The sequence below is a fragment of the Chanos chanos genome, chromosome 10, assembly GCF_902362185.1.
Source record: "Chanos chanos chromosome 10, fChaCha1.1, whole genome shotgun sequence".
Taxonomy (NCBI): domain Eukaryota; kingdom Metazoa; phylum Chordata; class Actinopteri; order Gonorynchiformes; family Chanidae; genus Chanos; species Chanos chanos.
In genome coordinates, this window is record NC_044504.1 from 22,004,541 (window position 1) to 22,018,766 (window position 14,226).

Genomic DNA, 14,226 nt, shown 5'->3' on the forward strand with positions numbered 1-14,226 from the left:
TAATTCTCCTAATTAGAGTTTATTAGAGTTTCCAACATTCATTTGAGTTCTTTTATGGTCAGGAGCTGAAATAGACGGATTGGAAGAATCTGCTTAGACAGAGAATGTCGTTCTTTGTCCTTGGGGCTGTCTCTCACATCTCTTGCGATGATATTTCGGGCTTGTCTATATTTAGGAGTTGTATGCTGTGTAGAGCTCTTGCGAAAGCTTTAAGAGACAACCCTGAAATAATAGTGTTACAGAGAATGTCACACACAAACGATTTTGGTTCTGGTGTACCACCAATACCAGACTAATAAACATTATTCTTTTCATTTGGAAGCCTTGGCGTTATTATTGTGTTCTACACTTGTTATAGACTTTGTTGCTATGGTTATTCAAACTAAAAAGAAGATGTATGGTTGGTGCCACTCTGTTGCTAGGCAGCGCTGTATTGTGAGGTCTCTGTTCCCCAACACCTGTTAATATTTTGATGTCTTAGGGTGAAAATAGGAGAAGCTATTCTGGACTTGACCAGAGAAAGCATAGCCTCAAAGAGGCGCGGCCTGGGTGTTGTGGCACTTTTTTTGTGTGTCTACAGAGACTAAGGGACCAATCAAGATGGTTCGCAGATATTTTTGTTCACTTTGTAAGACTGAAACTCAAAACTTCAGCTTGCTCTCTTTCTCTCGCTCTCGCTCTCTCTCTTTCTCTCTGTGCCATGTAGATGGATGGAAAGTGACACTATATTAAAAGCCCACAGATATGTTATGAGGCTTCCTGATGACAGATGCTCAGTAAACCAAACGACGGTATAATTGCCTCCTGTCGTGTCATCTTTCTTTAATCATCGCTTTTTTTTCACCTGGCATAAAATTACTAACCCGTATCAGAATTTAACATTAATTATACTCAGGCCATTAAGATTATAGCACCACAGACATAAAAATTTTAATGAAATATTATTGAAATGCTGCTTTATTTAGCTTGGGTGGAAGTTTTTATTGTTGGAATTTACAGCTTACATAGTGGCGCTACGAGCTAAAATGATTCACTCTTTTTTTAGAGGTAATAATCTTAATGTATTCTCAACATTTCTCATCTCATGACTGGCTATCATTTTTTTTTTTTTTTAAAAATGATTTTTAACAACTTCTATAATCACATTTTGCATCTAAATAAGTGCCTCATCCCAAATTTGTCAAACATAAATCAGGTTTTAAATAGTAAATGAGATGATCATGTGAAAGCTATGAATAGATTGGAATACTTCAATTAATTTTGTCATCTTTAATTAAAATCTTTTTTTATGAGTTAATTTGGGGCTAGGAAACCATAATGTATCTAATATGGCAATGATATGTGAAGCTCTTATGCAGAATTCATCAGTTAGCTATTTTGAACTGCTGTAAAGTTTCTTAGAATATTTGGAGAAGCTCTCAAGTTTTCTTCAGTTTCAGCGAATACAGTTTCTCTATCTCTTTGTCATTCTCTCACTCTCTCCCTCTCTTTCTCTCTCTCTCTGCCCCCCCCTTTCTACAGAGGTGGATGAATGCCAGTTGAGCCCTGGCATTTGTGGGGCAGGTGTCTGCTCCAACACAGCTGACTCTTACACGTGTTTCTGTGATGAAGGTTACCGGTTGGACACTGAGCACACCACATGTGTAGGTGAGAGAGAAAAGGTCAAACATTAAAAGCAAGAGGTCCAACTTTCCATGCAGAATCACTCATTTGAATAAGAATGAATTGATCCAACTTAGGTAATATTCTGTGTAAAATGTGTGTTAACTGAACCTTATCTAACCCAAAGACCACATTTAAATCTCACCCTTCCCAGCAGTCAGCCACATTTGCAAAACCCATATTGAATTACACAATTAGTACAGCAATGTTTGTTGAGTCATTTCATAACCATGCAAAGCTAATTAGAATCACTTCTTCCGGAAAGAGACTCAATATTACAACATATTTTATTACTGTTCTACATGCTGATGTAAGCCGCAGTGTACTAATGTCCCAGTTCACGACTAAGAGCAACCACCAGGCAGTGGCTTGAATTAAGAATTGAATTGTTGATAGATTTTTAAAATGTATTAAAATAGTCAATCAAGCAGTCATCTTGTCTATTAGCAGAACAGTAACTGATCAAACAGTCCAGTCAGTCAGCCAAGTAACTTGTTATTCTCTCTTGAGTATCTGTGGGTGTTTATCTGACGTATGTTTTCTCCTCATCTTTCCTCAGATATTGATGAGTGTGTGGAGAATCCAAGTAGGTGTTTGAACGGGTACTGTAAGAACATGGCGGGCAGCTTCCAGTGTGTGTGCCAGCCTGGCTTCATGGCGGACGAGGAGGGCACCAGCTGCATTGGTAACACCATGGCCTACTGTGTTTTACTGTTTAGTTTAGACTTGTCTCAAACACATATGTTAAATGATTGAGTCTACAGGATGCTGGATCTTTGCCTGTTTGTGTGGATCTACAGACGCTTAGGGTGCAGGACCAGATCAAATGTAGATCAAAAGTGATTGAGTACTCAGCCCAGTCCCATTAACCCTAAATGCTCTCTCTCCTTTTGATATTAGTCTTTTCACCACTGATTAAATTGTAACTAAACTGATGGACTTTTGGTACGTGGGATCTAAACTATTGGCTATCTCTGGACTTGTCATTAACAGAAATCCAGTTCAGAACCATCCACACCAATGTAATGAATGTATCTGAGTTGTTTGAATCAGTCCCTAAACCCTGAAATGCTCACTCGCTTTAACCAGCGACAGGGCAGGAGGAGAAGTGAAAGCATCATTTTACAATACTGAAGTGAAGACTCTACGGTGGTGACTTAACTCATTCCGCTTTATACCGAGCATAGGAAACAAAACCTAAAGTGGGAGAGGGAATATTATAAGAGACTTGGGACATGGTTGACTGAGAATGGAAGAGCCTTTTTGTTTTTGCCTCATAATCTGTTCCCCTTTCTGTCTGGACCTGACGGTAGGAAGTCTGCTTTTGGTATTTGACGGCACTGTGGTACATTAATTTCGGTCTGAGCAGACGCCCTGGCCTTACTGAGATATAAATACTATCTGACAAACTGTGATTAGTTGGTTTAGAGGATTTGCAGGGACCAACATTTTCAGCATGGTGACACAAATTACAGTTTGTGGGAAAGGAAAAAAAAAGTGGGAGAGTGGTGACGAGTATTCAGGTCATTCCAGCACTTCAAACTTGACGCAGCTGTGGAAATGATTGCTTTTAGAGGATGTTTATGTTTGAAAAAAATACCACAAAATTTCACATATAACCATGAATTTGCTTGGTTTTCATAAGTTCGTGTGGTTTAGAAGAAAATTTTATTTACGGAAAAGACTTCAGAGCATTCGTGGATTTTCTTGTCTAGGCTATTGGTGTTGTATTAGAATTATGACTTCGTAGGAAGTGAGATGCCTTGTGGGTATAAAATATATGCGGACAATTCGTTTGATATTTGTTTGTAAGTTCAGAAACTTAGAAGCTGAGATGAAGAGTATAGCAGTGTTTCTCAGGTTCTCCAGGCTCCCCTGTGCTGAGCAGCTCTGCTCTAAAACCTACGGCTCAGTTAATTATCAAACAGTGAATCATTTCAATCAGTTTGCTGGTCAACAGCTGAAACCAAAATGTGCAGGACAGCAGGGCTTTGAGAAACTGGATGGAGAAGCGTTGGTGTGTAATGGTGTGTACTTCCAACCTTTCAAATAAAAGAAAACAAAATTCTCGTTAATTAGTTTGTATCGTGTACCACTGATTGCAGAAAGATTGCTGTTGCCTGTATAGTTTATCTTGTTCTGTGTTTTGCCAAAAATATATCAGTTTGCTGAGAAGTTAGCAAGAGCACTACCATAATGTTCCTATGCTGTGAATTTGTCGCTTTATCAAGTGTTTTTTTGGCCCCTGTAACTCAACACTAATGATTTTTAATGGATCCTGGGATAATTCAAATGGAAGAAAAGCACAGGAAGCTCTGTTGTCAGTTTTCATCATGTGTTTTTAGAGTTATAGTGATTTACTTTGAATCACTTAATTTATAACAGCATGGTTTTAGTACGGATATGGAGAATGAAAGACCTACTCTATGCCCAAATCGCTCATCTACCGCCCACTGTTCTGTGGGTTAGCAATAACACCCATCCGTAAGAGAGAACTGTCCACCATCGCCAAATAATGATCCACTACTGCTGGAATAATAAACCCTCTACTGCCAAATAAAGAGATAGATGGATGACAGGTGGAGCAGTCATACATTAACTTTGTGAATCCATTCTGTCTCTCTCTCTCTCACACTCTCCGTAGACATTGATGAATGTTTGGACAGGACTGTTTGTCCATCTGGTAAATGCTATAACACCCTTGGATCATTCATATGCAGTCCCTGTCCAGAAGGATTTGAGGGGAAGGACGGACAGTGTGTAGGTAAGGGCAGGAAATTATGTTGACACAGGTTAAGTGACAAATTAAGACAAAACTGGATGGATAGAAGCTCAACTGTATGCAAGTTTGCTACCATAGCATGTGTTTATGTTTATGAATATCACTGTGGTTGGATGTGTATATGTGTGTATCAGTGTGTGCATGTGTTTGTCTGTCCATTCAGTCTTTGCAGCTTGGGATTTTTGTTGCTGGTGCTTTATGTTATGTTTGTACTGGTGTTGATACTGGCTTAGTTTCAACTCCTTCACCTGTGTTCTTGTCCGGTAAAATACTTGCAGGCTGCGTGTGTGTGTGTGTGTGTGTGTTTTTAAACAAATCATTCTGTTCTTTTGGCAGCAAAAGGTTGAAGTGGTACTTTCTTAAGCCGCAGGTCAAGCAGTCATTGCATGTTTCTACCTGAATCAAGCCAAGGAATTTGGCACGCCTGAAAATGTTCTGTCATTTTGAGCTATGCCAGGTTTGATACTTAGAGCCTCAAAGGTACGGCTCAGTGCAGAGAATATGTTCGCGCATGTTCCTCCTTTTTGTTTGGCTTGAATCCCAGGTTTTTATCGGCATGAGCAGGTTGTGATTGTGTTTCACGGTCGGGCATCACTCAGCTTTGATCAGGACGGCAGCTCTGCCTAAGCTTATACTGCTAACTTACACTGCGCGTTTACATGTGCTTTATGCATGACTCATCAAAATGACCTCTGGGCTACGAAAAAAAAAAATCACTTAGGGATAGAGATCTTTACTGCAGTGAACGAGTTTATGCCATTTTGTTTCAGTATGGCTTTTAACCTTCGATTAAATAGAAAAAGTCAGAAAGAAAGTGGTCAACTGATTTCTATCTAGGGTTTTTTTCGAGCATTTTTAATCTTATTGCCCTCAGGGAGAATGTTTGAGGAAGTGCTCTACTACTGTTCAGAACTGGTTGTGTTACCTCAGATAAACACGTATAGTTTTAGAAATTCAAAGGGGTTTTTTTTTCTTTCCAAAACTTCTTCCTTTCTTCCAAAACTTCATCCTGCCTTTTAAGCTCCCTGAAGGCACAATGCCATTTCCTCTGAATGTCAGAATGTTCTCCTCCACACGTTCTCCTGATACGTTTTTTTTTTTGTTCTTAATGACGTAAGCCAGATTTCAGGCCGTATTAAAGGAGTTTGTTGATTCAAAATGTGTTCCAAATGTACTGCATCACTGCAAACAAACACAGTACAGTACTATGTTCCAATGCAGCAGTACATTAGAACTATTAGTACGTTGATAAAAACCCTTGCTGTCAGTCAAAATGCTGACTAATACTTGCTCTTGCTCTGTACCTGTTTTGTCACAGTCTGTTCAACATTCTTCTGGTGTTGTTGCATGTCTCTTTGTAGATATCGATGAATGCTTGAACCAAACGGCGTGTGCGAATGGTCAGTGCAGAAACTTTGAAGGTTACTTTATTTGTTCGTGTGACGGCGGCTATGCTCCCACTCCTGATCGGAAATCCTGTACAGGTATAAAATGTCAACACTTCATAGCCTCTGCGTCTGTGCAAACCAAGTGTTTACATATGACCTATGTGGGCTATTACTTCTTTCTGAAGTTGCTGACATTTTTTTTAAACAATTTACACTTTAAGAAGTCACACAGTCTGTTTTGCTGTCGTAAGTCTTATACATTTGAGTGTGAGAAAAATTGAGAAAACCATTTGCAAAGTTGTTTAACTATCCTTAATATTTTGTTTCAATATTTGTTTGTCTCATGTCCTTTTGGTTTTTTTTGTGGATGCGATAGACATAGACGAGTGCCAGGATGAGCAGATGTGTGTGAACGGTCACTGTGAAAACACTCCAGGCTCCTTTATCTGCACCTGTGAGAAGGGCTTAAGGGTCTCTCCCTCTGGAGACCAGTGCATTGGTACACTTCTTCTGTTCCTGCTCTCACGCACATTTCAACACAGCCCTAGACACATCTCAGAAAGACATCGATATACACCCCTGAACATGTTATATCAGCTCTCTGCACATGGGCCTTACAGCTCACTACAGAGTGAACAATTTGTTTTGTACAACATTTATACTGTTGTGGTAGCAGTAATATAATATAATTACAATGATAATTACAATGTAATAGTCAATATAGTAATCCTCAGTGTAGGGTACTTTACTCACATGCGTGTGTCATGTGAGTCTGTGTGTGTGTGTACATTTCTGTGTATTTTTGGGTTGTCATTCCAATTTTGTCATTATTGCAGATGTGGATGAGTGTGTGGAAACTCCGGAGGTGTGTGGCAGTGTAGGACGCTGCACCAACAATTTTGGTTCCTACCAGTGCATCTGTCCACAAGGCTACCAGCTGCACAGTGATGCTCTCCGCATGGATCCCTGTGAAGGTACGGTGGTTTGTAAATATGCCACTGTGCATGCATGCTCACATACACACACACACATGCATACACACAAACACACATGCACCTGCGTGTCTTCTCTTGTCATCTGTCCCTGTGACTGAACTCACTCCCTTATCTGTGCAGATGTTGATGAGTGTTCACTGGACCCTGACTTGTGTGGGCAGTTTGGCCAGTGTCAGAACACTGAAGGCTCCTTTACCTGCATCTGTGAGAATGGCTATGAACTCAACCGAGAGTCAAACAACTGTGTAGGTGCGTAGCAAATATACACGCACAGCACACGCGTGCGCACACACACACACACACACACACACACAAACACTCACACTCTTCCTTTTTACATTTGATCAAAATCTGTCAAGTTTTGTACAATGTCCTTAGCTGCATGACTCTCTCCGTGTCTATTGCTGTGTGTGTGTTTCGTGACCTCTTGAGGAGTCAGACCTTGATTCCTTTCACATATGAGGCCTCTGTTTTTTTCCACCTGAGAGAGTCTTGCCAGTAGCCAAGGCCCATGCCAAATTTGTTTAAAATGCCCTTCACTGCAGTTATAAAAAGAGGGAGAGAGAAAGAGAAGGAAGCTTAAGAGCTCCCTGTCTAGACGAGGAAGAATATTTTATACAGCAGGCCCCCTTTGTCTGAGCCAAGGAAGACAGGTCCTTAATACTGGGCCAAAGCTGCTTTTCTGTGTGTGTGTGTGTGTGTGTGTGTTTGTGCATGTATGAATGTGTGTGTCTGCTCTTGCAGCTGTGTGCACACATGGAAGTTTGTGTATAAGTGAACATCTTTCGGCGCGTGCATGTGTGTGTGTGTGTGTGTACACGTGCGTCAATCTAGAGCATGCCAAATAAGAGAGCTATGACTATGAAGCTGCTATTTTATATGTTCTAAAGGTGTCATATGTTTTATAGAGGCAAATGCAGTGTGTAAAATCCCATATGCATAAAATAGGCATGTTTACTTAATGTTTTGTGAAAAAAGTCATTAATTGTTAATAAACATTATTCAATATTAAACAAACTACAGTTTTCTGCAAAGTGTGCAGAGAGTTGTTACCTCAAGAGGAGACAACACAGTTAATCTATTTCATCACCTCAGGCAGAGATGCCTAGTTTAGTGGAATAAGGATTTTTTTCCCCTCTGATAACATTACATTGTCAATAGACTGAAAGGGTTGAAAGTGCTGCTTTATGTTTGAATATATGCATGCATTTTCATGTGCACTCACATATATTTTTATTCTGAAAGTGGCCAGCATTTGCTTGTAGAACAAAAGATATTTAAATGTATTCATTATATATCCATTTGATATGACCTGATGTCTGAATCTATACATTTTTTATTGTTATTGTTGTCCAGTGCAATGTCATTTGTTTGTGAATATTTATTGCCTTTGAAAAATTTGTGCACTTTCTGATAAGCGTTCTTATTGCAAAAAAATCTAATGATTTGATATTATTTGAAGGTTACACTGTCCTATCCTGGTCAGATGTTTCATTGGTGTGTAAACATTCATTGTTATAACTAGACAGTACTCTAGATAGTTAGTGGCGTGTTAACACGTGTATATATGTATATATATATGTGTGTGTGTGTATGTATAAATGGACGGGGGGTGGGTGGGTTGGTGATGTTTTTTTGCAGTATTTTTCTCTTTAAGTGTTGCAATACGTGGCATATGGTAGGCCTATTCCTATGGGTTTTTTTTTTTTTTGGTTTTTTTTTACTCTTGCTTGATCGTTAAATGAAGTGGATTATATAAATAAGCAGATATGAAATGTGAGAGCTATCAGATGAGCCCCTTTACTAAGTGAATCCACCGTGATTCTGTCTGTTCATGTGATGAATGGCTATTTTTTGTTGAATAGTTTGTTGATTTCTGAGAACTGATCAGTCAATTGTGGCATCTAACAGATATTGATGAGTGTTCTGACCTGCGGTTGAACAACTGCGGAGAGCGGCAGTGTGAGAACACACCTGGCTCTTACAGGTGTTTGGAGGACTGCCCCACTGGACACACCCTAAACACAGAGGGGATCTGTGAGGGTGAGTCTACGTGACCACCTCTGTCTGCTCTGTCCTCAGCTCTCTGCTTTTCAAACATTGAGTGCTTCATGTTCGTATCTCCTCGCCGTGAGTGTGAACGTGTGTGAAATGTGTGTGAAAGAGAGAAATTTGTCTGCTTGTCAGCAACTCTTCTCTGGTTAACTTGTCCCTAACTTGGCTACATAGGGACATTTGTTCTTATTTTTTTCTCTGTGTGCTTCAGTATGTGCTGGCTGCCCATGCACAACTCATTCATTCATTCATTCATTCATTCATTCATTCATTCATTCATTTATTCATTCATTCATTCATTCATTCATTTATTCATTCATTCAGTTCTATGTGCTTTCAACCAATGAAAATCCATCAGGTCTTTCTGCCTCCCTTTCATTAATTTATTCATTCATTCATTCATTCATTCATTCATTCATTCAATCATTTATTCACCTTTTATAGTTTTTCCATTTCCTCTGCATTTTCTTCTAAAACCATTCAAAATTGTGTCAAATTTGTACAAAATACTGCAAATTACATTGTATGGGGAGCTAAGAATTGTAACCCCATGATTAACAAAACCTTAACCACTTGTAACCTTTCAAATGACCTTTTGTGTAGCATTTTGTTCCACCCACAAAAACATGAGGTCGTGTTTCATATTAGCTACTGTTTATTACCAAAGTGAAGTGAATCCAGGACGCCGTACAGCTCCTGGCCCTGCCTCTTCATTTCTCTCAAGTCATCTGTCACTGAGACGCTGAGCTCATCCCTCCATTTCTACAGATGTTGATGAGTGTAGAGACACACCTGGCTTGTGTGGCCCAAACGGGCGCTGTGTGAACATTGAGGGCTCCTTTTACTGCATCTGTGAGAGTGGCTACACCCTGGGCCAGTTCTCAAACGTCTGTGAAGGTGGGCAACCAGGACCTCAGTGTTTGTTTTTATTTCAACTGTTCCTCTTAGAAGGACAGATTCAAAACTTGACCTAAATGGCTAAGGGTTTCATCAGTGTCTGGGATTTATTTTGTGGATTAAATGTTAAAACACAGATGGCACAGTTCTTTTGATGAGGTTTACAAATTTAGCTAGATGTGTTAGCTTTTGATGAAGTAAAGCTCTTAATTTTGAACAAATGTAAACGTTTTACAACATATCTCCAGTAATCTGTGTAATTGCTTAAATGTGCTTTATTGTTGTTTTATTTATGAATGTGTGTTGATTGCTTTGTTACAACAGGCATTCGAGCTTTTGCACGTTGTAAAGGTTAGATCAGATTATCTGCTCCTGCTCTCCGTTCGTGTATCAACTCATATTACTGTGGGATAAGTTATTTTGATTTGGTTTCATAAAAATTGTCCTGAAGGTGACAAACATTAATGAGACAGTTCTTTTTTGGAGAACATTATGGATCTGACTATTAAATGAGCCCTTCTGTAAGCCAAACTCTTGGGAAGCTTATAGAGCCATTTACCAGTGGCTTTGGAGGAAAAGCTATAGATTAAGGATCAAAGTTAGCTGCATGTAGCTTTTATCTAATGCTTATCAGGTCTGTGTTACTATGAACACAAGCAAGACTGGAAATCGAGCATGTGTGCAAATATTCCCTCCTTTCGTTTATCTGACCTTTGTGCAAGATCGATCAAATGTGTCTCTACTGCCCCCAACTGCATGTTTGTCTCTCTCTTTGTTGCTGTGTGTGTTTTGTGGTCTTTTGAGAGGAGAGACTTTAATTCCTTTCACATATGAGGCTGTTTTTTCCCCCCACCTTAGAGACTCGTGCTAACGGCTCAGGCCTATGCCAGAGCTTTTTAAAATGCCCGGAGAGAGAGAGAGAGAGAGAGAGAGAGAGGAAGAGAGAGGAAAAAAAGTAAAGAGGGAAGCTTCCCAGCTCTCTGTCTAGACAAGGAAAACACTCATTTCTGTTTGCATTGATCTTCGTAAAGACCGGGCTGTCTCAGAAAAGGAGCTCCCATTTTGTTGGCAGCATGAGACCTTTTTAGGAGTGTTACTAGTGAAGGTTGCTTTTTTAGAGAGTGGAGCTCCCTGTGCTATATAAAACCAACTGGGAAACTGTTGGTTGATCGGCCGTCTGGTTCATGTGAGTTAAGTGGTTGACTGGTTCTTTATAGCTGATTGGTTGGTTGGTTGGTTCTGCTGTCTGTCAGATATTGATGAGTGTGCTGATTTTGGGAGAAGCATCTGTGGGTCGTGGGATTGTGAGAACACACCTGGATCTTACAGGTGTTTAGAGGACTGCCCCTTGGGCCACGCCCGTAACACACAACGTGTATGTGAGGGTGAGTCAACATGGCCGCCACTGTTTGCTGGCAGCTTTGGAGTGCTCCATGGCTCAATCTTCAGCTCACTGCTTTTCCCACACTGTGTAATGCTTCATGTTTGCATTACCATGCTACAGTTGTTTTTGTGTGTGTGTGTGTGTGTGTGTGTGTGTGTGTGGGAGAGAGAGAATTTAGTCAGCTTTTCAGCAAGCCATATTTAAGCTCAGTGGCATTTTCACAGTCACGCACCTATTCTTTGTGAGTGTCATTCTACACTTGCCTTGCATGCTTTAATGATTCATTCATCCATCCATTCATTCATTCACTCAGCCACACTGACAGTTCACCAGTTCTTTTACCTTATGTCCTTTCTTTTGTCTCCCCCCCAATACCTCCACTCATCCGCTCATCCATTCATTTATCAGTTCACCCATTCTGCCATGACAAACTGCTCTGCACTTATTATATCCTTCCTTCCTTCCTTCCATTGTTCCTTCAGTCATTCATTCATTCATTTATTCATTCTCTCCTTCAGCACATGTCTGGCCAGTTTGTACTTGGACACAGCCAGTCTGTCTCAGAGCACATTCATGCAGTGCTAATATGTGTCGCATGCCATGCCATGCCATGCTACAGTATGGTCTTTCACTTTCTGTACTGAAATAATGATATCTGACCAACATGTCAAAGTCTAACCTCTCTTTGCCGTTTTTGCAGATGTGGATGAGTGTGCACAGAACACTACGTTGTGTGGGACCAATGGCTTCTGTAGCAACACGGTGGGCTCCTACCGCTGTTTGTGTTACCAAGGCTACCAGGAGTCTCCTGATGGACTTAGCTGTGTGGGTGAGTTCCTGTCTTAGGCCTTAACATAGCCTTCCATTGTCAAACATAACAAATATACATGTAATAATACTTAGAAGACAGAGACAGAAGAATAGGAAATTACTTGGTCCATTATACGCAAAAAGCATGCAGGCATGCTCTTTCTCTCTCTCTCTCTCTCTCTCTCTCTCTTTGTCTCTCACACTGTGTCGTATCTGAGATGTTGTCAGTGCTTTGACTGATCTAACCAGTGATGTTTATTCAGTATGACGGTGAGGCACTCTGTTGTTTTAAATATTTCTCACATGCCCCTTTCCATCATCACAGACCCAAGGGCTGGAAAATTTGCTGGTGCTTGGGCTTCAAACTAGTGCTTACACATACACACACACACACATACACACATACACACACACGCACACACATGCATGCCTTTGCACACAATAGTGTAGCGAATTAATGGGGCCTCAAGTTTTGTCACTTTTTTGACTCACCAAGAGGGTTTTTTTTCTCTAGTTTGTTCAGTTAATATTTCACATATATCAGGGCTCGCGTGAATATGTGAATTATATGTGAATTATATGTGAATTTTCAGATCTCAGTTTGATTTTTGAAAGTGGAGGCCTTTTCTGAATTGAGCAAACATTAAGAAATATTTTTACAGGCTTTTGATAAATGAAGACAGAGGCTAATCCAGTTCTTGGACCAAACTGGATTTGAGAGTGGTTTGACATTTTCAGGCCCGTCTGGTTTACTTAGCCAGAATTCTGTTTTTGTCATTTGCCCAGGGTGTTGATGGGTAATGATAGAGAACAGAGACCCAGTGACAGTCTCATCAGTACTTAGTGCTAACAATGTCATCTCACACCCTGAAGTGAGTAAGAGTTCAGCCAAAAACAGAGCTCCAACGCAACAAAGCATGTACTGACCCACAGCCAACTGCCGAGAGAGAGAAAGAGATACTGAAAGAATAAAGTATGAGAGAAAGAGAGGGAGAGAGTATGTATGAAGTGGTTTAGTCCTACAGAAAAAAAAGATTGCACAGTCTTATTCTTGGCTCTTTCTTTACTGCTTGTCTTTGTGGGTAGAGTTGCTGTGGAGGAAAGAGGAGAACGCAGGTTGGGTGGGGTAGTCAGATAATCACACAGGGAGTCTCTGAGTTCACTCTTCTGGAATTACTCACCTTTATCTTTCTGGCATGTCTCACTGGACTCATGCAAATCCCCAGTTTCCCCAGCAGGAAAATCAGTTAGGGCTCTGTTCACTTTCACGTTAAGTAATGATACAACACCTCCACCAGTTAGGCTTTATAGACATATACACAAACACACACACACACACACACGCACGTGCACGCGCACACACACACACACACACACACAATTTGCTGAGGTAAGGGTGTTGGGGCAGTATTTCTAATTCATTTACTCTGTCTGTTTCCTGCATTTATGCTCATTTTTTTCCCTTTTTTTTTTTTTTTTTTTTTTTTTTTTTTTAAGAAGAATGTGATATATGCAATATCCATCATAATAGAGTAACCCTGTCACCTGTGTTCTATATAAAAGACCGTTTATGCTTGGGCTCTTGCAAAATGAACAATACATTTTATTAGCCAATAAAAAGCCTCTCTCCCTCCATATAAAAAAGAAATCGGTATGGAGACAGACAGGTTTCAACATTTCTGCACATGGCTATTACCTCTCTGTCTCGCTTCTCACTCTCTCTCGCTTGCACACACACACACACACACACACACACACACACACACACACACCACGCATACACACACACACACACACCATGCATACGCATAATGAGAGACGGAGACTTGTGCCTCTCAGGAATGCTCCCCCCTTCAAAAATGTTCAAATTTGCCATTTCTGTGCCAGTCTTTGAAGTCCATATATTTGTATTTCGTGTCTTTCACGGGGCGATATCTGTCTTTTACATTGAAATGTTGGCTGAGCTGTCTCTGAGGTTTAACACTCCCTCAGTGGCACACACCCTCACTCTGGACTCCAGCTTGCTCTTTAACACTTTCTACCTCATTGACAATCTGGCCTGCCCTTTCTATGTAAGTCTGGATAGTATGTGTACACAGAGAGTAGCGGTTTACAGCTGACTGGCTCCACAAGTCTTTTGGAGTCAATTTCACACAAAATGTCTCCACCCGCCTTGATTTATCTTACCCATTTTGTAGTGGAAAGCTCTGAGATGATTGATAAAGGTACAAACAGGGGAGAGTTAGCAGATGG

At 40.4% G+C, this 14,226-nt stretch overlaps 1 protein-coding gene across 1 annotated transcript in view; it reads left to right on the forward strand.

Moving 5' to 3' along the window:
• ltbp1 (latent transforming growth factor beta binding protein 1) overlaps window positions 1-14,226 on the forward strand; it is an 85,326-nt gene that overhangs the window by 57,299 nt on the left and 13,801 nt on the right. The window contains exons 16-24 of the mRNA XM_030786154.1: window positions 1,522-1,647; window positions 2,222-2,347; window positions 4,307-4,426; window positions 5,806-5,928; window positions 6,209-6,331; window positions 6,669-6,806; window positions 6,948-7,076; window positions 8,739-8,870; window positions 11,864-11,992. Coding sequence (XP_030642014.1) covers window positions 1,522-1,647; window positions 2,222-2,347; window positions 4,307-4,426; window positions 5,806-5,928; window positions 6,209-6,331; window positions 6,669-6,806; window positions 6,948-7,076; window positions 8,739-8,870; window positions 11,864-11,992 — 1,146 coding nt within the window. The remainder of the gene's footprint in view (window positions 1-1,521; window positions 1,648-2,221; window positions 2,348-4,306; window positions 4,427-5,805; window positions 5,929-6,208; window positions 6,332-6,668; window positions 6,807-6,947; window positions 7,077-8,738; window positions 8,871-11,863; window positions 11,993-14,226) is intronic.